At 33.4% G+C, this 26799-nt stretch overlaps 2 protein-coding genes across 2 annotated transcripts; one reads left to right on the top strand and one right to left on the bottom strand.

Annotated features, from left to right (window-relative positions):
- Positions 1–14521: 14521 nt before the first annotated feature.
- On the bottom strand, positions 14522–15801 carry LOC132286614 (uncharacterized). Its single transcript, XM_059788974.1, has one exon. It carries the CDS (start codon positions 15777–15779, stop codon positions 15072–15074), a length of 708 nt encoding a protein of 235 aa, XP_059644957.1. The 5' UTR covers positions 15780–15801; the 3' UTR covers positions 14522–15071.
- Positions 15802–22437: 6636 nt separating this feature from the next.
- On the top strand, positions 22438–24756 carry LOC132281235 (probable inactive receptor kinase At2g26730). The gene is made up of 2 exons (XM_059782960.1): positions 22438–22915; positions 24188–24756. The coding sequence occupies exons 1-2, from the start codon at positions 22438–22440 to the stop codon at positions 24754–24756; spliced, it is 1047 nt and encodes a 348-aa protein (XP_059638943.1).
- Positions 24757–26799: the final 2043 nt, after the last annotated feature.

Raw genomic sequence — 26799 nt, 5'->3', positions numbered from 1 at the left:
ATTATATATAGATTATTTATAGAAAGAAAATTAATCAATACAAATAAGAAAGAAAAAAAAACGTAGAGAAAGAATATATATATATATATATATATATATATATATATATTACTCATTATATTCATATTTCTCTCTCCTATTTATATTCATATTTCTCTCTCCTATTTATTTTATATCCCTTATTGCTATATATATATATATATATATATATATATAGTATGTGTATTAAATACGGAGTATTTATAGAAATAAAATTAATTAAATAAGGTTATTATATATAGAAATGAGAGAGAAAATGAGTAAAGGGTAGTTTGGTTATTATATATCTTATATATTTAGAAATTAATTATTTAGAGAGGAGAGAATAACAAAATTTAAAAATTATTTTCATATTTCCAAATAACCCCCCTGTATTTTCAAAAGTTTGCAAAAAAACCCCATTTGGGCATTTTGGGTAGTTTTGGTATTAAAGACTGACTTTTGGTCACATGCACGGCACATGCCAATTTTCTTGATCAGAAATCCTTATTTGCAACTTTTTGAAACTAGAGGGGTCAAGTTTGAACAACAGGAGTGTTATTTGCACATTTTTAAAAATAGAGGGGTGTTTTTTGCACTTACCCCATATATATACATACAAACTTATGTGCGTATATATATATATTTACAAATAAATTATTTAGGTATTCTTATTCACTAAGAAATTATCAATCAAAGTTATACAAAAAGCAAGGAAAGAGGTACATTTGTGAACAGAGCCCATAACAATAAATCAACAAGAAAATTTCACTTTCTGTACAAAATATTTCATTTTAGCAGTCTATATAAGAAAAAGAACAAGAAGGAGAGGAGGAGGAGGAGGAGATATACCTGTGATGAAACATCAAACCGTGCCAAGAAATAGCAAGAGACGGTCATTTCACTTTTTCTTTACTACCTGTGATGTATGGACAAACCTGTGTTCGTTGAATTAGAATGCACGGACTAACCCTAAGTTAACAGCTGTATATATCATTTCTCTTTTTATTTATTTATTAGGATTCGTTAGATAGAGGGGAAATGGGAAGGGGAGGTACCAAAAATTTGTTAATAACACTTACAAATAATGAAAGCACACTACATTAAATCATATACTTACCACAAAATCAGTAAAGAATGGTTTCCCACTCGGACCCGCCATCCCTTCCGTTCTGAATCACAAGGAATCGAAGTTCAATAATCAATATTGAAATAAATAATTTCTTAAATATACAATTTCATGCTCTATATGCATAAAAACAAAGGTCAGTGTGCAAAAACAGGAACTCTTTACACATATATTAAAATTTAAATTTATAATAAAAAAAACTGATGCATTTACTGTAAAAAATCAACACAAAATAGTGAATTAATACACTAATTGTTGTAACATTTGTATTCTAGTTCTATATGTGCTACAACTTTGTTCTAGAAGTACATATGTGTATATATATATATTTACAAATAAACATATGTGTATATATACATATTTACATACAAATAAACATATGTATATATATACATTTATATAAAAATTTTTATATATATATATATATAAATAATAAATTTATACATATGTTTATAAATTTATATATAAAAATAAATTTATAACATATATGTTTATTTATGTTTTATAACATATATAAAACAATATATATATATATATATATATATATATATATATATATTTATAACAAATGCCTTATAAAAACATATGTGTTTATTTGTTTATAAATTTATAAACAAATAAACATATATGTATATTTGTATACATTTATATACCTTATAAAAGTGTATTTAATTTTGATTTTTTATATACATTTTAAAATAAATATCTTTAATTTAAGAGTTCTTATTTTAAACAATTTTTAAATTTTAATTTAAATCAATCTTACACACTAGATTCTGGATTTCTTTATTAAAAAAGTAACATTAATTATACACCATACCTTGAAAAAAATTGTAACTTCCTACAATGTAATTTTTAAAAGGCATTAACAGTTAATATGCATTTCTACTTTTATATTTAAAAGAGACATCTATTGTGAAATATTGTCTGCTGTTTATATATACCTATGAGTCTAGAAATATGTACGTGTTTGAAATTTATTTTAGGGGAAAATCACATAACCCCCTATTTTCGTCCAAAATACCCTCATGAAAATTAAACAGCCCCCCAAACTATAAAAGCTCCTTAAGTTCTTCCTAAATCGGTATAAAATGATAAAATTGTCCTTATAATTTAATTGTTAAATTTAAAACTTATAATGTTATTTTAAGATTACAAAAATACCCCGGAGTAACCTTTACACTACTCTAATACTATTATAATATTATTGTAAGATTAAATTTAAAACATATAATATTATTGCACGTGTAATGCACGTGCACATTTCTAGTATATATATACGTACAAATATATGTGTATATATATATATATATATTTACAAATAAATTATTTAGGTATTCTTATTCACTTATAAATTACCAATCAAAGTTATACAGAGAGTAGGGGGAGAGGTACATCTGTGAATAAAGCCCGTAGCAATAAATCAACAAGAAGATTTCACTCTTTGTATGAAATATTTCATTTTAGCAGTTTATACAAAAAAAAAAAAAGGACGAGAGGAGGAGGAGGAGGAGGAGATATACCTATGATGAAACATCAAACCGTGCCAAGAAATGGTAAGAGATGGTGGTTTCACTTTTTCTTTACTACCTGTTATGTACGGACAAACCTGTATTCGTTAGATTAGAATGTACGGACTAACCTTAAGGTAACAGCTGTATATACCATTTCTCTTTATATATATATATATATATATATATATATATATATATATTTATTTATTTATTATGATTCGTTAAATGGAGGGGGAATAGGGAGGGGTGGTAACAAAAATTTGTTAAAAACACTTACAAATAATGAAGCACACTACATTGAATCATATACATACCACAAAATCGGTAAAGAATGGTTTTCCACTCAGACTCGCCATCCCTTCCTTCATGAATCACAAGGAATCGAAGTCCAATAGTCAATATTGAAATAAATAATTTCTTAAATATACAATTTCATACTCTATATGCATAAAAATAGAGGTTAGTGTACAAAAACAAGGACTCTTTACACATATATTAACATTTAAATTCATAATCATTAACTGATACAATTAGTGTAAAAAATCAACACAAAATCGTGAATTAATACTCCAATTATTGCAACATTTATATTCTGATTCTATATGCACTACTACTACATTCTAGAAGTACATATATGTGTGTGTGTGTGTATATATATATATATATATATATATATTTTGAAATAAACATATGTGTATATATACATATTTACTTACAAATAAACATATGTGTATATATATACATTTATATATATAAATTTATTTATATATGTAAATAATAAATTTATAAATATGTTTATAAATTTATTATTCATATATATAAATAAATTTATAACATATATGTTTATTTATGTTTTATAACAACATATGTGTATATTTATATACACATATGTTTATTTGTTTATATATGTAACAAATGCCTTATAAAAACATATGTGTTTATAAACAAATAAACATATGTGTATATTTGTATATATCTATATACCCTATAAAAGTGTATTCAATTTTATTTTTTTATGTACATTTTAAAATAATATCTTTAATTTAGGAGTTCTTGTTTTAAACAATTTTTAAAATTTAATTTAAATAAATCTTACACTTTTGATTCTGGATTTTTTTATTAAAAAAGCAACTTTAATTATATACCTTACCTTGAAAAAAATAATAAATTCCTGCAATGTAATTTTTAAAAGGCATTAACAGTTAAAATACATTTCTCCTTTTATATTTAAAAGAGACGCCTATTATGAAGGGTTGTCTGCTGCTTATATATACCTATGAGTCTAGAAATGTGCACGTGCATGAAATTTATTTTATGAAAAAAATCACATAACCCCCTATACTATCATTTTCATCCAAAAAACCCTCATGAAAATTAAACACTCGTCTGAACTATAAAAGCTCATTAAGTTGCCCCCAAATCGGTATAAAATGACAAAACTGTCCTTATAATTTAATTGTTAAATTTAAAACTTATAATGTTATTGTAAGATTACAAAAATACCCCATAGTAACCACTACACTACTTTAATACTATTATTATATTATTGTAAGATTAAATGTAAAACTTATAATATTATTGCACGTACAATGCTCGTGCACATTTCTAGTATATATATACATACAAACATATGTATATATATATATATTTATAAATAAATTATTTAGGTATTCTTATTCACTAAGAAATTATCAATAGAGAGCAGGGAGAGAGGTACATCTGTGAACAGAACCCGTAGCAATAAATCAACAAGAATATTTCACTTTCTGTATGAAATATTTCATTTTAGCAATCTATGCAAGAAAAAAAAATAAGAAGGAGAGGAGGATGAGGAGATATACCTGTGATGAAACATCAAACCGTGCCAAGAAATGGCAAGAGATGGTGGTTTCACCTTTTTTTACTACCTGTGATGTATGGACAAACCTGTTGTAATGACCTGGTTATTTTTCTTCCTTTCATTTTTTTTCAATTTTACGGGTTAATTTTTTTCGTTGAAATTTTCCTTTGCGTAACCTCACTCTTCATGGTCAGAGTTGATTTTTTGACTTCACGTACTTCCATTCTTGTTGGTTTCTTTGAAAGGCTTGACTTTACTTTTGAAGAAAAGCTCGCCGGTATTTTATTTTATTTTATTTTCCCGCAGGAGCGTGGATGGAGAGATTTTTCAGAAACATTTTTGTTTCTTTGAGTGTTTTTCATAAATATATTTTGAAGATATTTTGGAAGATATTTTCATTTGGAGTCACTTGCACAGTTATCCTTTTGTGTAGGGGCATTTGTGCAATTAATGAAAGTTAATTGCTAAGTGTCGCTTTAGGGCTTAAATCCCCATACGGAATTCATTTTCATATTTCGTCGAGTTGTGTACTCTTAGAATTGTCTTGCGGTTAAACCCTACAGTTTTTGGGATTTCGACCCCGGTTCGCGCCAAACTTGTTTGGGGCATCTCTCTCTGCTCGGGATTCGATTTTTGACGTTGTTTCTTTCGTTGTTCATATTTTTTTTCATTTCGGTTCTTTTTCGTTCACAGAGTTTTGCTGTTTGAGCGCGTCTACTCAAATTATACTTTTCCGGACCCGGCGGGGTCCATTCGGGGCACTTTTTGAGTTTTTCTATAAATAGGGGGTTTAAAATGAAAAAATCAGATTTCTCCATCTTTCTACCCTCTCTTGGCCGGATTCCATCGGGTTTGAAGCCAAGTTGGGATTTTGGTGTGTCTTCCTTGGGGTTTAATGATTACCTTGTTTTCCCCAATAAAACCCCGGAGTTTCATAGGATTCGGAGCGGTTTCATTTCAGTGGGGAATTTGAGATTTCATATCAAAGTGAGGTAGGGGATGTCCTAGGTTCATATTAATATTGTATTGATTGTTTTGATAGCTTATACAACTTGTATGCATGTTTTTGTGCAAGTTTTAGAATTTAATTTAATTATTTTCTATATTTAAAATTTAATTCTCATGATAGTATACAACTTAGAATTAAATTGTGGCATGCTAGTAAATTAGGCCTTAGTATGTTTATCAACATATATTAAATTGAGAGCATTTGAATAAGAATTGCAAGTTTTATTTAATAATTATCTTTTATGAAAGTTTAATTCACATAATTGTAATAAGTATGAAATCAACTTGTAATGTGATATTAAAGTAAGCCTTAGTGAGTTCTTTAACCTATGTTAAATTGAGAGCATTTGGATAAGTTTAGAAATCTAGAAATTTAAAATTAAATGAATTAATTAAAATCTATTTAATGATTCCATTGATTCGATTAAGCTTTTAATAAGATAATTGCAATGCCTAGGACTTGTTCACTAGTGTATACCAATTTGGAGCCATTTGGAGATACTTTAGAATCTAGAGATTTAATTGCCGTATTTTAATTAAACTCTATTTTGTTGTTCCAATGACTTAATTTAGTTTTTGAGTTGGTTTGTGTAATGACTATACTACGTTGTTTAACATATGCTAATTAGGGATCATTTGGATGAAATTCCATTTATGATATTGAAATAATATTGTGATAGCGTGTAACGAATCGCACACTGAAGATTCGACATTGTGGAGGTCATTGTAGACTCGAAACTCTAGGACATGGTTTGTATGGATTCAACCTTACTTGTGTTTGTAAATTGATTCCTAGACATCATTTGAGTTTATATAAGTTTGGTTTAACTTATTGACTTTTATATAAGTTTTGAACTTATTTATTTTGGAAGGCTTGTAAAGATAATGTACATGTGATGGCTAGAGTTTGGCTCTAATACGGCGATAAGAGTTTCCTTAGTTATATGAAGTGTGCAATAGGTAGTACCTTGTGGGTCATAATTATCCGAAATCACTTATACTCGTGCGCACTAAGTAGTATCTTGTGAGTCGTAATTACCCAGAATAACTGTCTTGGTATGTAACCAAGTATCCTAGTCCTTCCACCATTTGACTTGATTTCGTATTTAATTCCAAGTAACTAATCATGGATTACTTATAGCTTGTGAATTAGTGCTTGCCTTGTGTATTTGGATCTCATTTAGTATACTTTAAACCGTATACTTGCTTCGTGTATTTATATCTTATTCAGCATACTTGAACCTGTATTCTTATTTGTGTATTATAATCTTCTTTAGTGTGCTTGAATTCGTATACTTACGCCTTGTGTGTTTGTTGTGTGGAGTCAGATTTCATTTTAGTATACTTGTGCTGTGTATACTTGTTTTACGCTTACTTCGCCTAACTTAGTATACTTGTGTTTGTATACTTGATTTACGAATTTTTCGTATTAAATGTATACTTGTGTAGGTATGCCTAGACATTGCATAACTTGTTCAATATAGTTTAGTATATTTGTAAATATATGCTTATATGTTGTATATTGTATTTGAGCATCATTTTGTATACTTGAGTATGTATACTTATATGCCCAAGTTCATTTCAATTGCATGAGTAGTTTAGGATGATCCATTCGTCTCACTTATGACATAGACGTTAAGTAACATGATCCTTTCGAATTGCTTCATGTAAATGTAATAACCTTGTAAAAAGTTAGGTCAATGCATACTCATTCCATACGAGTAACTTGTTTACTCACCCCAAAGTTATCGGGTTGTTTTCAGGTACGGATGTCTTGGTTTGGGATGCACAACATCCCTAGGTCGTTTCGATGGATTGAAGTTCTTTTAAGCGCATTCTTGTTCACATGCAAGTGTTAATATGTTTGATATTTACTTTTAAAATTATAATACATAATTAGGTCAAAATGCCATTTTTTGCCTTGGACTTGTAATGTGTGCCTAAACACATATTTTGACATTCATTTTATGTATATGATATGTAGTCAAGGGCCAAAATTTATTTGAAATCCATGTATATTGAAGAATGTTGAATTTTGCCTTTAATGAGAATAATATATGAAAAATTAGGGTTTAATATGTCATTTTTGCACCGGAGTGTGCATTGTGTATGAAATTCATTCTTTGACATTCATTTACCATGTATGAGGTATGGCCAAGGGCCAAACACCATTTTGTTTTAGGTTTTATATTTTAGTTTCATATATTGCATTTTTGGGCTAAAATAGGAAAATCCGAATCTTTAAGGGTTCATTTTCAAATCGGGTGGTGTAAAGTGTGCATGAGCACCTCCACTAGCACTCATATATTATGCATGAAGTGTGGCCAATGGCTAAACGGTCTTTTGATTGCATATAGGTACGGTTCTCACAATTTTTGCCTTTTGAAGGGTATTTTTCCCGCATTGGGATTTGGGTAGGTCATATTTTGCATCGGCAATATTTTTAAGCCATGAATCATTGTAGCACGTCCAAATAGTTAAGTTACGTCCTTTCCTTGGTGAAATGAGCCTCCTATGGACTCATTTCACATTTCTTTTGCAAAAACTGAGTATAAGGGCATTTTGGAGTTTTCATATGAAAAATAAAGTTTTCTTTTGGCATGGTTAGTTAGAAAACATGATTTTTAGGGGGGGGGGGGTTTCTTCTTTGTGTTTTTTTTCTTCAAAAAGGCACAAAAAGTCCTCAAAATCACATTTCAAGTTAGTTGGTCTGATGCATTGAGCATTGGACGAGCGCTTGTTCATGGGGGACAAACGCTCGTAGTTAGGGCAATGGGCACTGCCTTAGCGTGCCCATTTAAGAATGCTCGTCGCCCTTGGACGAGCGCTCGTCCGTCTTGTTTGTGTGTGTGTGTGTGTGTTTTGTTTCAGCGTTGTACCTCCGACTTCAAGTTATCGTATCTCTTTCGTTTTAACTATGAATTGGTCCGTTCTTGAGTCTAAATTGACCACATCGAAATAAGCTTTCCAATGGTAGCAATTATAATATTAGATTCCACTTGTAGCTCAAGATATTTAAGTTTTAGTAAGGTAGTGTCAAGATTTGGTTCGAACTGGGATGAGTTTCCTTTCCTTCAATTTCAGGACTTGATATCTTTACCATCCGGACTCCGAATCAAGTGATTCTTGAGTCCATCTTTGTTAATTTTTCGTTGTCTTTCCAATGGTGTGGACGGTGTTACCTATTTCAGTTTAGAATGACCATTTTGCCTTGGTCCATTCCTTAAAGGGTTTTAAAACTCTAACTTTGGTCTTACTCCATTGAGTCAAGGGACTCCTCGGAAGGTCACTCTCGTGTCTTAGGGATGATGTACATCTCTATAGACTTATTTATGTTTAGCTTCCACATTTTGGAGTATTAATAACGTTATACACTCAATCTAAAATCAATAGTGTTAGCTCCCTAATGGAGTGGTCTACACTAGGTGATTTTAGAAAGGCTAAACATAATCGGGAATCATTTCATATATATAGAAAAGGCATTGCCTTAAGAGATATGGAAATGATGGGATTTGTCTGCCAATAGTAATAATGAACTTCACCAACCGAATAAGTTATTGGCGTATTAGTTATCCGATTTTTCATGCAAAGTGGTTAAAAGACCCACATATTATTATTTTAATGGAAGTGCTTGCCTAATAGCAAATGAATCTTAACAATAGTAATAATGAAGTCTTCCATCAGGATAAATTATTGACGTATTGATTATATGATTTACTATGCTACAAAGTTGAGAGACTCACATTAATTAAAAGAGATTGTTCACCAATAGTGATAATGAACTCTTATTCTATTGAGATTTAATATACTATGTGGTTGACAAACTCATTTTAATTTTAAATATGCATGATAGTATTAATAATTCACCTTGCATATTGTATGAATACATTTATATTCAGATTATTTATGTCTAATCCATTTAATCCGCTTGCTAACATATTCAATGCAACTAGACCTCATTTATACGGGCTGAAAATGAACTTAGATATTGTATTCACAACGTAAGGGTACAAATGTATTTACTATTCTTATACCTAATTCCCTTTTACTTTAAGATAAGAAGGTATTAACGCTTTTAATAAATGAAATAAGACAAATGAAATGGCTCGGTATAATATTATAGAGTTTATCTCGAATACGCTCTAAAACTAACATTTGTATTATTTTATTTACTTTAAGCATCATGTTAAATCTCAATGAGATGTTTTGGTGAGATTAGATAGATCGTATGCCTAAGTACTATATCAGATTTAAATACCATCAAGATAGCCTAAGGATATCCAATAAAACATCAAATTTTGGAAAATGATTGTTTAGTATTTAAAAATTAAACTGGAGGTCAATAGGGCTGACTTGGATGGTAAGTTTCAAGTTGACATAATTATTGCCTTGTTACCAAACTCGTTTAACTCTTTTAGAGTGAACTAAATAAGGAATCAGTTTGAGTTCACACTCGCTGATATTCTTATATAATTGGTAACATATAAAGGGATAATAAAAAATATGGGCGTTCCTATCAATCTAACCTAGTCTATACCATTTTCTTCTAGGTCCAAGTGGAAGGGCAAAGGAAAGAAAAAGGATGATAATAAGACTAGGCTAGCACAAAACATGGGTATCCAAAAGGTTAAAGGAAGTAAGGCAATGTAAGTCGAGGGCGAAGGAAACTGTTTCTTTTACGGCTAACTAAGACACTAAAGGACGAATTGTCTAAGTAACGACGTGGCATAGGAAAATATATATTTAATCATTGAGCCATATTATGTGGTTGTATCTATTAATTCCTAATGGATAGATTCTGGAGTCACTAAACATGTTTGCAATTCATTGTAAGGATTTCAAGAATCTAGAAGCCTTGACGATATGGATATATATTTGTCTTTTGACCTGATGCTAAGGTTATAGTTAAGTCAGTGGGAGTATTACATATGAAATTAAAGAGTATGAAGATATTAGTATTAGAGAACTATCTTTATGCACAGATGTTAGACGCAATTTCATTCTTGTTTTACTTTTGGTTTATAAAAACTGTACTGTTACTTTTGGTCAAACTGCTTTTATAAAATTGAATAGATGTGCGATTGCTTCTAGTGCATTAAAAGATGGTTAATATACTATAACCACTAGCTCTTAATATTTGCATAATGTAGAACCTAATGTTGCATCTTCTAGATTGAATGTTAAGAGAAAATTTGTTATTCCCGACTCATTGTATTTTTAGTGCCTATTATTGGGTTACAATCAGTCAAAATGAGATTTAAAGATTGGTCAAACAAAATTTTTTACTTAGTGAGGCAAGGGAGCCTAAATCAACTTGTGAATCCTGTTTTGAAGGATAGATAACCCTAAGGGCTTTAATCTGCCAAATGAAATAGACATAAAGAACTATAGGAGTCGGTACACACTGACATGTGTGGTCTTATGAACATCCAAGCAAGATTACTCACTTTTTGGATACATTTACCTGATGCGAAACAAGTCTTAAACTTTTGGAATATTCTAAGAATGTGGAGTACATATTAGGTAAACTTATCAAAACACTTCGATCTAATCGTGGATATGAGTATTTCTTGGGATAGTGCAAAGGCTATATGGTCAATGAGGGTGTATTGTACCAGTTTTCCGCAGTTAACGCTCAATGAAATGAGGTGTTAAATAGGAATAATAGAAATCTGCTTAACATGGTTAGATCTATGATCAATTATGCTACATTATCTCTTTCATTTTAGAGTTTAGCCTTGATGATATCAATGCACATTATGAACTGCATTCCATCTTAGTCTGTCTCAAGTATACTTTTTGAGCTGTGTTTTTAACTAAATCTTAGTTTGAATCATATGCACATATGGGGTAGTCTTGCACATGTGCGTTTGATATGGACAAGTAAGTTGGAAACAGATCATATGTATGATAGATTTTATAGCTACTCTAAAGGCACTAGGTTGGATTATTTTATGATCTCAATGATAAAAGTTGATTGTTAACACTCACTACTTATCTAGAAGAAGATCATATTATGAATCATATACCTAGTAGCATAATGTTAGAGAATATGGTATGAGTACCAGATGTATGACAAATGAACATACTTATTATAGAAATTAAGAATTATAAATGAATTCTCTATTGATGCGTCAACATCATCTAGTACACAGATTCCAGCATCGGTACATTGATGTAATGGGAGGATTATCATCCAATGCGACAAAATCATGTTTTTAGGTGAGACAGTTATGGACATCCCTGTTAAACATGAGTTGGACCCAGTAAGCTACACAGAAGCGTGAACCAATATGGATATAGATCATTTTGGCAAGTTGATATGAAATCAAAGTTGGAATCTATGTATTCTAATAAAATCTGGGATCTTGTAGAACTTTTTAGTAAGGTGATACCTATGGAAGGCAAGTTAATCTACAAAAAGATACCAGAAGATTTCTTAGTGAATGAACCATGTGTGTGCAGGGTAATGTCATTATTTTTCCTAATTCTATATATTGATGACATCCTACTCATTTAGAATATCGTGGAAGTTTAGTCATTAGTAAAGAGGTAGTTGTTCAATTACTTTGGAATGAAGGATTTTCAAGATGTAAGATATATTCCTAGGATCAAGCTTTTGCAAGATCAGGTTAAAAGAAAAATATGATTATCTTAACAATCCTACATTAATTAAAGTTTTGACCAGGTTTAGTATGCAAAACTCAAAGAATGAGTTCTTACTTTATTAATATGGATTGCTCTCTCTAGTAAGTAATTTTCCAAGACTAGCAGAAGAGATTGAGCAAATGAGAGTGGAATAATATGCTTCGGCATGTGGGATCCTCATATATGCCACAATCTATACCAAACAGGACATCCACTACATTGTAGGGATTGTCAGTAGATATCAGTCCAATCCCGGACTTGATAACTGGTCTGTTGTGAAAAATATCATAAAGTACCTTAGGAGAACCAATAATCTCATACTCATTTATGGATGTGATGATATGGTTCTAGTCGGGTATGCTAGTTCTATTTTTAAATCAAATGTAGATATTGTAGGGTTCATGACTTGGTGTATATTCACTCAATGGAAAGGAAATCAGTTTGTAAATTGTTAAGCAGATTTCAACTGCTAACTCAAACCTGAAGGTGGAGTAAATTGCAGCCTTAAAGGTAGCAGAGGAAACCTTTTGGTTTGATATTACTGATTTAGAGGTTGTGGAGCATACTAGCTTGCCTATCAAGCTATATTGCGATAATAGTGCAGAAATAGTTCAAACCAATGACCCAAGGATCCATAAAGGAATAAGGTACATTGAAAGGAAATATCATATCTTACATGATATTGTTCGGCAAGAAAATGTACTTATGACTAGAACATTGCATTGGAACACAACTTTATTGATCCATTAACAAAGGTGTCATTGATCAATAGTTTTGATTATCACCTAGATAACACCGGAGTTGGATGCAATTTGAATTGGCTATGAGGACAAGTGGGAGCTGTTGGGATTCATATGCCCTAGCATAGTAAATTCCTGTTTGGATTATAGTGACATTTGTTCCTGACATATCTGAAATATTTATGATTTATATAATTGGTGAATTCAATGTATTATGTTTCGATTCATTATGGAATTGATAGTGTCCACTTGATTACAAGAGATATTTATATATGTATGTGATAGTGATCGATACATGAATATAAATAGTAATCATAAATTGTTCATAGTCGGTAATTATGGATGAACATTTAATTAAAGAAGACTTGACTCGAGTCCATGATAAGTTGAGATATATTGCGAGAGCCGTCGTATACAATTGGTCTCTATCACAGTCATGGCTTTTGACTCCCAAGCATAAGAGAAGTATAGACTCTTTTATTAATTAATAATTACTTGGATTTGTTCGGCGAATACTTCGGGATCTTTAGACCGACACTTTGAGTAGTTATGTAATTAAAAGTTAGATGGTTATATTCTCAATATTTGTATCAATGCTACTTGTATTTATTTTATATTGATTATGGTTAATCACAAATTAAATTCGAAGGCCTTCGTATGTTTTAGATAAAATGTTTTCTATATATTTATTTAGTAAATTATTATTTTTTGTCAAACAAACTTTTATTGTGATCAAACCGGAAATAATCAAAGGTAACAAAATAATTATATTAATTATGTTATCGGATTGATGGTTTTATAATCCGATAAATAATTATGCATAGAGGGGTCAAAGTACAACATTGACTTAGAAATTATTTACTATTTAATTGGAGTGTAATTAATTTCTTTTAGTGAAAAAAAAAAAAAAAAAAAAAAAAAATTCAAATGTAGCTCCTTCCGATAAGAATGATGTTTTACTTGTCTCCTTGATCTATTATTCCATAGGTTGAGAGCAGCCTATTATAGATTTGAATGATTTCTAGCTTCAAGTTGATGCATTCACAATTTAGTAAGCCAATGTTGAATGTGAATTGTAATTAAACGTTAGTCTTGTTAGAGGAACGGCACATTTAATGCGCGGTTTGATTTTCTCTCATATGGTAGTTAGGCAAGTATGCCTCGTCTAGTGGTTCAAAATCTCTCTTTCTTAGGAGGTAGCGAGCTAGGATTCAACTTTTCCCCCCGGATTAGGATATAGGATACTATAAAAGGAAACTGATCGTCGATTATCAATGAGCTTCAAATTGATTCTTTATGAGGTTCACCCTCGATATCACGTTGAGGACCATCTCCTGACCATCTCCTCTTAGGCAATCCTTGGAACTCAGCCACCCAACCAATACCTTTCAGGCTCCTGAAATTGTAGTGGAGGGGGAGGGAGAATCAAATGGACCTTGCCTTCTCCGTTCCTAAGCATTCAATTCTTTTACCCTTAATAGGCTTCCTCGGTGGGAATTTTTTTTTTTACCAGATCATGTAGCCTCAGATTATGCCACGCATGCAAATATCACAACCACTCAATTTTTTTAAAAGAAAAACAAAAAAAAAAATCAATAATATGGCTAATGCATGAACACAATCATTTTTGAACGAGTCACATATATATTAAAAATCTGTATATACTTCTACATCTCGTATGGATGCAAACTTATTTACAGAACTGGACGCTAAGTCTAACAAATCAAAATTGGAAATAGAAATCACATATAGGCGTGTACATCAGTATCAATTCTACAGAACTATAGATATATATAGTTAATTGCACAAAACCTCCTAAATTATAAAAAAAGTGTGGATGTTACGATCCGGAGATAAAATAAATCCAAAATAAATCCTTCTAAGCTAGTACTGAAAATTTTTACATTAATTGCACAAAATCCATGAATTATAATAAGTTTACACATTACTCTGAAAAGAGAACAATATGCAAAACATTTATAATTCAGAGCAGTTGATCCAAAGCATAAATTAAGATTTTCAAATAAAAAATTATGTGCTTTGATCCATTTATTTTCTAATTTTTTTAAAAAAATTTAGCACTGAAATCCTAAAATGTAATTATAGATTTTATGCAATTAACTCATATATATATATATATATATATATATATATATATATATATATATGTAGTATCAAAAAGTGGGAGTGATTAGAAACTTGCGAATGCGCTTCATGAAACCATTTTCTCTCTCATCACGACCTTTCTTACCTTCTCTCTTATTCTTTTTGTTCTTCTCCCCCGTCTTGAAACGCTCTTTCTCGAACATGCGGTGGTGCTTGAAGGAGAACCTCGGCCTCGCGTCATGATGCTGACGGTGGTGGTGGTGAAATGTGACCCACCTCGCTGGAATCTGACGCACGCCACCGCCGCCGCGGAACATCACCGGTTGGAGATCACTTTTCTCGCCGGGAAATACCACGTCGCTGGGGCTCGTCGTCTTGGATCTGTGGCGGCAGCGGTGGTGGTGAGAGAATCGGACAGGATACGGACGTTTCAACCGGAACTGACGGTTGATCGGACGGAAACTGACGACGTTCGTTGGTCGGGACAGCGTGGCCGCGTCAGATTCCGGTAGGTCCACGGCGGATTCGATGGGCTGAGTATCGGTGTTGATGGGTTCGGGTTCTAAGAACTGATCGGGGATGCTGACTGGTTTGGAGGGCGGTTTCTGGCTGGGGAGGAGAATGGTGGACTTGGTGTCAGATTCCGGTGAGGAATGTGAGGGATGGCGTTGGATGACGTCATTTGCCGGGAGGATTAACGGAGTACGGGCATGAGAGAAGGTGAAAAAATGGGAGAGAAGGACGGTGACGGTAACGGCGAGTGTGGACATTGACATTGTTGTGGAAAGGAAGAATATTTGGAATGGAAAAGATCAGTGGGGTTGGGTTGGTATATATATGGTAAAATTGGGGCAGTTTGTGTGATTTTCCACAAGTGGAGTGAAAATCAGCGAGTAATAGGCATTATCATCCACGTGATTGGAGGAAAACTTCCACTTTTATATCGGACCATCCACCAAAGTTTTTTTATTTTTTTTGGAAGGTAAATCTGAATTATATAAGAGAGAATGTACAATGGCGGAAGCCCAAACAAAACCAGCAGGCCAGTGAACACCCCACTAGCCCGAGCCCAAACATAATCAACAAGGATACATCACCCCAACAATTGGTCCAACTCAGTAAAGTCTAGGGTTCCTAAACTTACCCTGCGTTCTCCAAACATCCGGTGCGTGAGTAGGTCAATACAGAATCCCTACAGAACATCTGCCCACCCCTTTCCATCTAGTCTGGAGGTTCCGCCGGAGGACGTATGAAGGAACCAGGACGGTCCCAGGTGAGGATCACTGATTATGCAAAGGAAGAATCTTTTACCGTCATTGAAAAAAGCCTGTTTCTTATCAAATCATTTGTTTGTTTCAGCAGTGACGATTGATTGCAACTCAGTCGCTTGAAGGCCCTATTGTTCCTCTCGGTCCAAATTCGGTTGACAAATGTGGAGAGAAACAACTTATTGATCAAGTTCTTCAAGTTCCGGCCTCGCCAATTATTCGATGCCCACGAAATCAGTTCCGGCCATTTCGTCGCCGGAATATGGGATTGGCATTTGTCCTGCAGGTGGATCCAAATTGGTCTCACGAACGGGCAGTCAAAGAGTAAATGGTTATGAGATTCATCCTGCCTTTGACAGAGGTGGCATAATCTAGGGCCTTGGATTGATTGGGTGCAGTTCCGATCCAGTGTAGGAAGGCGCCCTTGTACAGCCAGCCAAAGTGTGAATTTACATCGTGGAATCGAGAAGGAGCTCCAGACAAGGTGATGCCAATGACAAGGTAGGAAGTGTGGTGAGAGCCAATTGATGGTGTGACTTGTAGAGAAGGAACCAGTTGGGGAAGGGATCAAAAATATGGTATCCAGATTGGTGCTCAGAGGGACGATCAGTGCGATCTCAGGAATAAGCACAGGTATCTCCTCAAGAAATGAGCATTCCCCATCAACGATAAATGAAGAGAGCTTCTATTCCCTTTGAATAGGTGCATTCATTATAGTATCCAGTGGGACTCGTCGGCATAGAGGGCCTCCTTGTAGCCAGTTATCTTCCCAGAAATAAGTAAGGTTGCCATCACCCACCACTTTTCTACACATGGACCTCACAACCCTTCTGAGTTGAAGAAGCTTCTTCCATATGCATGAGCTTGACTGAGGGATAGGAATAGTCCAGAAACAACGATCCCGAATTAGCTGAACCTTTACCCATTTAGCCCACGGGCTATCCCTGCGATTAGATAACAGTCTCCATATGTGCTTAAGGCAGGCTGCAATGTTTGTTACACTAAGGTTCCTAAATCCAAGTCCTCCACACTCCTTAGGTTTACATACTACATACAGCTCCCCATGTAACCTTAGCTCCTGAATGCTTGAACTCAGTTCCAGTTCATAAAAAGTAGAATAAATAAGTTCATCATGCTATACAGCACTGACTGAATGAGCTGAATTCTACCAACATGGGATAGAAAGTTGGAGGACCAATGGCTAATCCTCCTGGTAATCTTTTCCACAAGCTCTCTACAATCGGATGCTCGGAGTCTCGTAGATAATAAGGGCACTCCCAGGTACTTAATAGGTAAAGAACCACACTCAAACCCTAGCAGAGCTTTGATGTCATTTAACATGCCAATGTCCAGTCCAGAAGTAAAGAAGGTACTTTTAGAGCAATTGATGCTTAATCCAGAGAGGGAAGAGAAATGATCAAGTGAGCTCTTTAATGTATAAATAGAGTTGAGATCCCCATATGAGAAGAGAAGCAAATCGTCAGCAAAGATGAGGTGGGATATTGATAGATTCTTGCATCTTGAATGGAATTTGAAGGAAAGGTTGTTTGAGATGTATGTGTTGGTGATAGAGGAGAAGACCTCCATAGCTAGCACAAAGAGTAGAGGAGAGAGCGGGTCTCCCTGTCTAAGTCCCTTCACCCCTTGAAAGTGCATGTCCATGGAATTCACCATTTATTGAGATGGTGAATGATGGGGATGTGATGCAAGCTTTAACCCATTCAACAAATAGAGAGGGAAATCCAAACAGTGAGAGAGTGTCCAGTATAAACTCCCAACCCACAGAGTCAAATGCCTTCTTAAGGTCCACCTTAATTGCGCATCTTGGAGGCTTAAGATGTCTATGATACCCCTGCATGAGCTCCTGCGCAAGCATGACATTATCCCCAATATGCCTTCTTTGAACAAAGGCTTTTTGGCACGAGTCAATAATGGATGGAAGGACAAGCTTGATGTTCCCTGCAATGAGCTTAGCAATGCATTTGTATAGCGTATTACAACATGAAATGGGATTGGAAGATAGCAGTGTCTCCCTTCTTTGTTCACAAGAAACAAGACTTGGTTTTTGCCATGTTTCAATGGTTGCTGTGTATTGTATAGGTCCTTTAACCTTTTGTTGTCTTTTTGTCTCTGCTATTGGCCTTGGCCTCCATGTGATTTTGTTTTCCCCTCTTTTTTGAGGGCTTCATGTATCTATTTTATCTTCAATACAAGCTTACCTTCAACTAAAAAAAAAAAAAACATGAAATGGGCCTAAAAAATTCTGTAAACTTCCTGAATTTTCTATTCAATTAAAGGATTTCACACCATAAATCCCCCTTCTTTCTTTCTCTTTTTTTTTTTTTTTCTTCATTCCTTTCCCTTTTTACATCATATTTGTTATATGTTTTCCTTTTTTATGCAAATTTGATATTGAAAAACTCTTCGTTTTTTTTCCCGCCTTTTTTTGAAGGTAAACATTTTGCCTAAAATGCCCTTTTTTCAATGAATTAGTATTTAATTAACAGGGACGAAATTGTAATTACCGCTCTCTTGCGTGGAAGATCAGTCGAAGACCCAACTCTTCACACATTTTCCCTCCCCTGTTTGAATTTCTCTCTCTACAACACGACACCTCACACACTTCCTTCACACATTTTTTTTTTTCTTATCCGACCCGCTACCCGACATAACGACTCAATGAGAATCATCAAATCTGCACTCAAGCTCCTCTGAAACATGGACATGCAATGAAGAATTCTACAGTTTCCTCCAAGCTAGGTTGATCCGGCGGCGAGGTCAAGTGCAGTTTCTTAAGCAGCTCGGCCAGGTTCACTTCTTTCTTCGAATTTTGGAACAAAGAACCCTCCATAAAAAAGCCCTATTCCTTTAGTCGCTCTCTCCGCTCATACACTAGAGAGAGAAAGGTGAGAATTTTAGAGAGAGAGAGTGGGGGTGGGTGGCGTCTTCGGCGGCAGCGGCAGCGGCAGCGACGGCTTGTTAGGGTTTTATGCAGAGGGAGAGAGAGAAATGAAATAGGAAATGTGTTAGGGGGCTTTTATGCAAATTAAGTTAGGGGTAAAAAAATAAAAAATAAAAAAGGGGGGTAATAAGGAGTTTTTATATTTACTTTTTGTCAATGAGTGGTGTGAGGGGCTTATTTGTATTTTTTTTTTAATTTTATAGACTGAAATACATATTTTAAAAAAGAAAGGATTATTTGTACACAAAACTGATATTACCCTAAATATAAGGTACCAAAAAAAAAAAAAAAAACTGCTCACATCTAACTCTCTTTGGAGTCTTTATTGCCAAAAAATTTTTAAAAAAAACAAAACAAGAACAAAATCTGACATACTATTGATGACTGGGCAATTGTTTTGCAGTACATGTGTGTGTGTGTATATATATATATATATATATATATCAGTTAAGTCCGACGGTTGAGATTGCTTGATCCTGTAATTTGACCTCGCACAACTTGTTTTGAATCATAAAATATAGGAGTAGAAAAAAATTGAATAAGACCATCTCAATGCTAAAAGTCATTTACACATGTCAAATCTATATTTTGACAAGTGTTACAATGTCAAAATGCTACATTTTGGCAATTCTGTTCTAATTAATGGTGCATTTCATGCAAAATACTATTTTTTGACACAACCACTATTATTTTTCAACTACTATTTTCACCATTCATATTTGCATCAGTAATATTAATATTAGGCACATTTTAAGTCAAGTTGTAGACATTAGAAGGAAACTAAAATTAAATATAATTAAAAAGAAGCAAAAATTTAAAATATCTGGTCAAAAAAAAAAAAACAAATTTATTATTATTTTTTTACCATTATTTGGGAATTAATTTTTTTATATAATATATTTTTTTCTTTTTCAGAAATTTATATATATATTATATATATATAAGTATATTATATATATTTGATTATATTATTATTAAAAATATATATATTTTTAGGGCAAATCATTTCAGCCTCCCCAATCGCCTCCATCTCTATTCTCGTTCTCAACTCTGAGAACTTGCCCTTTCTCTCTGCAACTACAAACTACAAAATCTACAAGAATCAGAAGTTCAAAACCCATGTATTTCAGTTTATCTATCTATCTGCAAGAATCTAAAGTTCAAAACCTATTACCTATATCAAAACCCATATCGGCGTATCATTTCAGATTGTTCAAAAAATCAAAACCCATATCTTTCAGTTTCCATCGCCCGCTGTTCCAGATCGGGTTCGCCGTTCGCAAGCTTCCCCCCCCCCCCCCCCCCCCAGGACAACTGCTAACTTGTATGTATGGGTTTTGTTTTAATTTTTTTTCTAAATCAACTAATCGATATCTGTAATTCTTGATTTTGTGTATGCATATATATATATCAAGGTCTGTAATTCTTGTTTTATAATCAAAAGTTCAAAACTCATATATTTCTGTTAGATTTGGCACAAAATATAGAAATAGCTATTGATATTTGTTTTGCTAGATTTGGCACAAAAAATAGCAAAGGCAAATTTTAGCAGCTAATATAACAACCAATTGGAGAGCTCAGTTTTAACTCACCTGTTATATTTTGAATTGGCATCTCATATGGCAACCTCATTGGAGATGCTCTAACTTCTCTCCCAATGAATTATATATTTAAAAAATAAAATTGGAGAATTATCATGTACACCATTACTTGGTAAAACTTATGGGTACTTTTTGCATAAATATAAGGTACCTACAAAAAAATAATAATAATAATAAATAAATAAAAAGAAGATACAATTGCACACATTTAACTCTCTCTTTATTGGTAAAAAATAAAAATAAAAATAAAAAAACTAAAACTAAAACTAAAATACTATTGACGACGGGGCATTGCTTTGGTGTACATGTGTGTATATATATATACAAGGGAGAAATTATTAATGGGCTAATCTGGGTTATACCCCAGGTCGAACTAAAAAAAAAAAATACTACTATTCATATAAGTCCAATGCATATGTAACCAATTTATCTTCATATCAGCCCAACTGTATGTGTTTACCTGGGCTATATTTGCTACTATCCTTCTTTTTCGAAGTGTTCATGTGTTTATCTTTTATTTTTTCCAGCATAAATTATGTTAATTAGAAATCTCAATTCAAAAAGTTTACAACTACTAGAAAGTAAGGAAACATCCAACATTTCATTAATATTAGGACATAAACCCATATTCCCTATAACATGGGCAGTCTTATTTCAAAATTTAAGAACTTTATCCATTAATAGTTGAATGGATGTTCAAGGTTTAATTGGATAATTTTTTATTTTATTTTTACCCGGAAAACGAATTCTAATGGGTACTTGATGGTGGATAACAAATATGTTTTTATACCTGATTTTAAGTTGATTTAAACTTGGTAAATTAAGTTTCTAGGTCCTCTCGGATCGGATCTTCAATAAAAAAATGATCAATTTCATGATCTAATTACTTGGACATGAAAATAAAACCATATTGAACACAATATACCCTTACCATATCTTAGTTCTACAAGAAATTTTTTTAATATTTCAATTGTGTCCATCTACAAATTTTCTTTTCTTTAACTTCAACTTTACAATCCTGGCTATGTGGTGCTGAAATTTGGCATTTTGCAACGTGAAAAGGTTATAATATTATATAGAACAAAAGAAGAAGAAAAAAAAATGAAATGAAAAAGAGCAAAACCAATCAATTAAAGAATTGTAAAACAATGACCCAGTAGTTTTCTTCGTCACTGACCTTTGATCTATCCTATCAAAATTTGTCCAACAGTCATGATATTCCACCAGATTCATAGCTCTCATCTGACGGTATATATAGACAGTGATTCAGTGAATATTGCTTCAGCTGAATATCCATTGTATATACATAGTAAATATGCACCCAATGAATGAATATTAATTAAACAATTGATATATAATAACTTGAATAACCAATCCAGTTTGAGGAGTATTTCAATGACTACATAGTTTGGATCTTGTGAAATTCTCTCTTAAAAAACAAAATTCATCAACAACCAGCATTATAATAATTCGATGATAACCATGAGCTATACGTACGTACCCCTGTAGCCAAAAACCAAACATCAAGAACTTGAACAAAAAGGACCACCACCATTACCAATGCCAGCCATTAACCAACCTTGAAGCTAGCAGATCATCAAACATGCTGTCAAGAGCCTTCACAAAGCCCAGGAGGAGCTCCGGTGAAGCCGAAAACAGTTGCCGGTCCATCGACGAATATGGGGACTGCGTGATAGGGTTCATGGAGGACATGCCTCTGATCTTCTGCGGCGGCAGCAATAATGGAGGGGAGTACTGTGTGGGTCCCGGTGGCCACGGCGGAGGAGGGGCTTACTTGACCTTGAAGGGGTTGTTGAGGGCGTCGGTAGGGGTGTTGGGCGAGAGCAGGTTGGGGATGACGGAGAAAGTGGTGCTGTGGGTGGGGAAAGTGTGTACGGTGAAGAGGTTTACGAAGGTGAGTGTTGGGAGGGGGGAGTTCGGGAGAAGGATTCAGCTGCTGGCGCAGGTTAGCAGGAGGTGTGAGTATCTTGTGCCTGTCAATGCTTTCTTGTATTCCAAAAGGATCAAGTTTGTTGTTTCTGATTACCATCCCATGGGAAGCCTGGCTGACTTGCTTGCTGGTATATATGTTTTTACTTTTATTTACTTCTTCTCATTTATAATATTTATTTACTTTTCATTTTCATGATCAATATATATATATAGTATATCTATATATAAATATGACATATATTGTGAAGTTGTGGTTTGAATTTTGTTTTGATTTGTTATCTGATTTTGATTCGTACCTATATTTCTCTTGCGGATTATGGATCCAATTTTTGTTCTCTCTTATGTATTACGGATCTAATTTTTGAATTTTTTTGTAACTCTCTAATATATAAGGACATTTAGGGTTTAAGATGTGTGGTATGAGAAAGGAGGTTTGAGGATTGAAACTTGTAATATTTTATTTTTCACGTATTAAAATTTTTTTGTTGAATCTTCAGACTTACCAAATTACATAAATATTTATATTTTTTTGTGTCACGTGGATCTACATACCTGAAGCGTGGATTTTTTTATTTGTTCATGGTTTCTGATGTTTGTCATAAACCACCACAATTGATTGGACAGTGTCCCAATTAAGGAGAATCATATTAGTTAAAATAAAAAATACTACCTAATAACTGTAAAAAGATCTTAAAATTACAAAAACATGACATGAATTCTAAAACTTATATTGACCCAGTAACCAGTGATATCTTTTTTCATCTCTCAAAATGAATAGTAAAGAAAAACAATAATAAATAAATACATAAAATTCCTTAAACGAAGAATTAAGTCTATTCAAGATGGCCCAAAGCACCTGAAGACTACACATGGAATCTCCAAATTTTAGCTGCTTTTATGACTCATGGTATTCGTTCAAAGGTGGAAAACCAAATCATTAAAGCTGAAAACATGATCTAAATTGGCTTGTTGGCGAATAAGCAAATAAATAACTTTGACGAACCCTAAAATGGTTGTTAAAGAGCAATTGTGTGTCTTCAAAGCAATTTTCTTTAATTTTGGCCCCCTTGCGTAAAATGCTAGGGACACGTTTGCGTGCCATACGAGGACTGTTCATGTTTAGTGTGAGATGGGTCTCACTGTGAGACAGATCTACATCATCTAATAATGGACATTTTTGTCACACAGGAATTAGAAGAAAGTTCAAAATTTTCTCTATTTCCAATTACAGGACGCCAATTCAGTGCTGCCAAACATAGCTTTAGTATCATAATTAATAGTGTTGTGGTTCATTTGTTTTTTTCTTTTAGTTTGCAAGCACTTTGAATATTCATTGAAGATCACTCTAAATAATGTAAATATTTGTGAAATGTACTCTTCTTGTTTTCCTGATACATTAGGTGCAAGGGAATATGGTCACACAGCTTTAGAATGGAATCATCGGCTCATAATAGTACTTCACATTGCGCGAGCCATCGCTTTCATCCATTCACATTCCCCTCCAAAGGACAGAAACTTGCAGCTGAACGTGCACGGTAACATCAAAGCCTCCAACGTCATGATCAATATCGATTTCAGTGCTTGCTTGACAGATTATGGCTTTACTCAACTGGCACGGCGGATAGAAGTTTCAGATACATGGCCGCATAAGCCACCCCCACCACCACCAGTAGGCTCATACTGTGACAATTTATGCCAGAAAAGTGATGTCTACAATTTTGGGATCGTAGTGTTGGACATTTTAGCAGGGCCTGAGGCTCTAGGTCAGATGAAGTGCATAACTCAGAAGAAAGAAGAGATCAAAAATGGGGACATTGAGTTTTTCGAGTTTTCTGTAGAAGGGAAAGCAAGAAAGCAAGCTATGCAGGTTTTGGACATTGCATTGGCATGTACAAATATGTCGCCCGACCCAAGGCCTTCAATGGAAAAGGTACTGTTGTACTTAGGAGATGTTCTTAGCGGCAGATAAGTATGTTGCATGCATAATAACTTCATTATATACAATGTATTCTTATATATCTATATCTATATCTATATATATATATATATAATGGCAGCAATTCTAGTTGCGAACCATGAAAAATTGAATGGACTGTCCAACAAATTGGTATTAGAAATATATTCATATGCCTTTTTGTACCTTGTTGTCCAGTTGATCCAACTGTTCCACAATTGGATATATATATATATCCAAAATTTAATATTTTGATGAAGTTTTAGATGGTATGAACTTTGTTAGTCTTGAAAGTTTTGCTACCTTGTGGTCCTATTCGTGCCTAATGAAACAGTAAGCTATAAGGTGAAATAAAAGAAGACTGGTTTTTCATTTGATTTTGTGTTCAATGGCATATATATGTTGATGGGCTTTTCTTCAATTAATGTTGTGTTCATATATATATATATATATATATGCAAAGTGATTTGATACATTTTGATAAGCTTCTCAGTTAACTAATTTTAGCTAAGGTTACAAAGAAGCAACACCATAGAGGGAATTACCTTTCAAAAAAACACCCACACATAATAGAGTGAATTGCTGTTTACATTTCTCAGCAAAGTCCAAAAGGGAGGCTGACAATGTAAATCATGTGTTACTCTCATTTTATATGGTTGAAACTCAATTCTTGTTTTTTGCCTAGCTATTGAATTTTATTAATGTGTGTATATGTAACATACACAAGTATATATATATATGCACAACAGGGTACTCCTGATCAACATTGTGCAACATAAATTCGATACATAAAAATTACTGAAACTACAATGAATTTAGAAAATTTTCCCCCATTGGAGACAGATTGGAGGATGTTTTCTAATCCCAGCTGGTGCAGATGGTTTAAAATTGACTGTCAAGCTTGTCTTTGTTGTCTGCTATCTGATACACCCTTTTTTTTTATACAAGGCCCTCTTAACAGATGTTCCTTCTCTTTAGTGGCTTAGGATAGCTTAGACCTTACTCATGGCTTATTGCTAAAACTTGTTTGGTTACAAAGAAAAGTGAATTCTGAAGTCAATTTTGCTTTTCAATTAAAGGGAATATTAGGCTAGATCTTCTCTATCAGTTTGCATTGATTGTACTGATCCCTATCAAAGGAATCTGCAAGTTATTCCACTTCCCACTATCTGCTCTATTCTTCTTCCATAGTCTCCAATGCCCCATGGGACCTACAAACAGACAAACACACAACACACAACACACACACACACACATGGATGTGCCATATGTGTGTGTGTGGGGTAAGCCACACATGTACATATGGAAACCACATGCAGGGACTTAGTCATCTGCTTGAATTTGGTGCTTGTGTAGTGTTTGGATGTGAAAATATGTCAATTAGTGAAGAAAATTGTGTGACATGTACACAACTGATAGAATTTAGATAATATATATATATATTTATTTATTTATTTATCTTGACAAATTAGGGGGAGGGGGACTCGAACATGAGTACCCGTACCTGCAATCTCATAGAATGGACCACGGTTTTCGATCAGTGTCAACTTTTACTTATTTTCCTTTTCTGCTTATCTTATCCTAAACATACTAAAATTAAAAAGAAAGACTTTACAAAAAGATAAGCATAAAATAGGTTGCAAGCCAGCACTGAAATTAGCTTGATGTGTGACAAATATATATTCTATATCATTTTCCCCATGTGACAGATCAAGGTGAAGGACCACAACCATGAATGTAGAAAAGTTGTTGCAGACAATTATTATCATACTCTCTTATTTAATTTTGTAGGTTCATGTAGTATGATGATAATGTTGAAAAATAAAGATAGTCCTTTGCATATATACAACCATATATGTAGGGTATTGAAACAAAACGATTGCACTAACCTGAGATAAAAAGGTGTGGTCTTCAAGCTCAATCCATGAGAACATGGCATGCATTATTCACTCTCCTCGAGAGCTTCAGCATTGGCCTTCTGGGAGGCGAATTCGGAAGCCCTTGAGGGAGAGAGAACAATGGAGGCCATATATTTGTACTGCCATTCCCATAATTCCA

Source organism: Cornus florida, unplaced genomic scaffold (genome assembly GCF_030987335.1).
Source record: "Cornus florida cultivar Cherokee Brave unplaced genomic scaffold, ASM3098733v1 CherokeeBrave_3.0.0_Hap2_Chr11, whole genome shotgun sequence".
Classification (NCBI taxonomy): domain Eukaryota; kingdom Viridiplantae; phylum Streptophyta; class Magnoliopsida; order Cornales; family Cornaceae; genus Cornus; species Cornus florida.
The sequence above is the reverse complement of the archived record's forward strand: the minus strand, read 5'-3'. Positions and strand labels throughout refer to the sequence as shown.

What these genes read in the sequence shown, in the direction of transcription:
- LOC132281235 (XM_059782960.1), top strand. Translation starts at nt 22,438, where the DNA reads ATGCTGTCAAGAGCCTTCACAAAGCCCAGGAGGAGCTCCGGTGAAGCC. An exon ending in CCTGGCTGACTTGCTTGCTG is followed by an intron (nt 22,916 to 24,187) that starts GTATATATGTTT and finishes CTGATACATTAG; the next exon opens with GTGCAAGGGAATATGGTCAC.
- LOC132286614 (XM_059788974.1), bottom strand. Translation starts at nt 15,779, where the DNA reads ATGTCAATGTCCACACTCGCCGTTACCGTCACCGTCCTTCTCTCCCAT.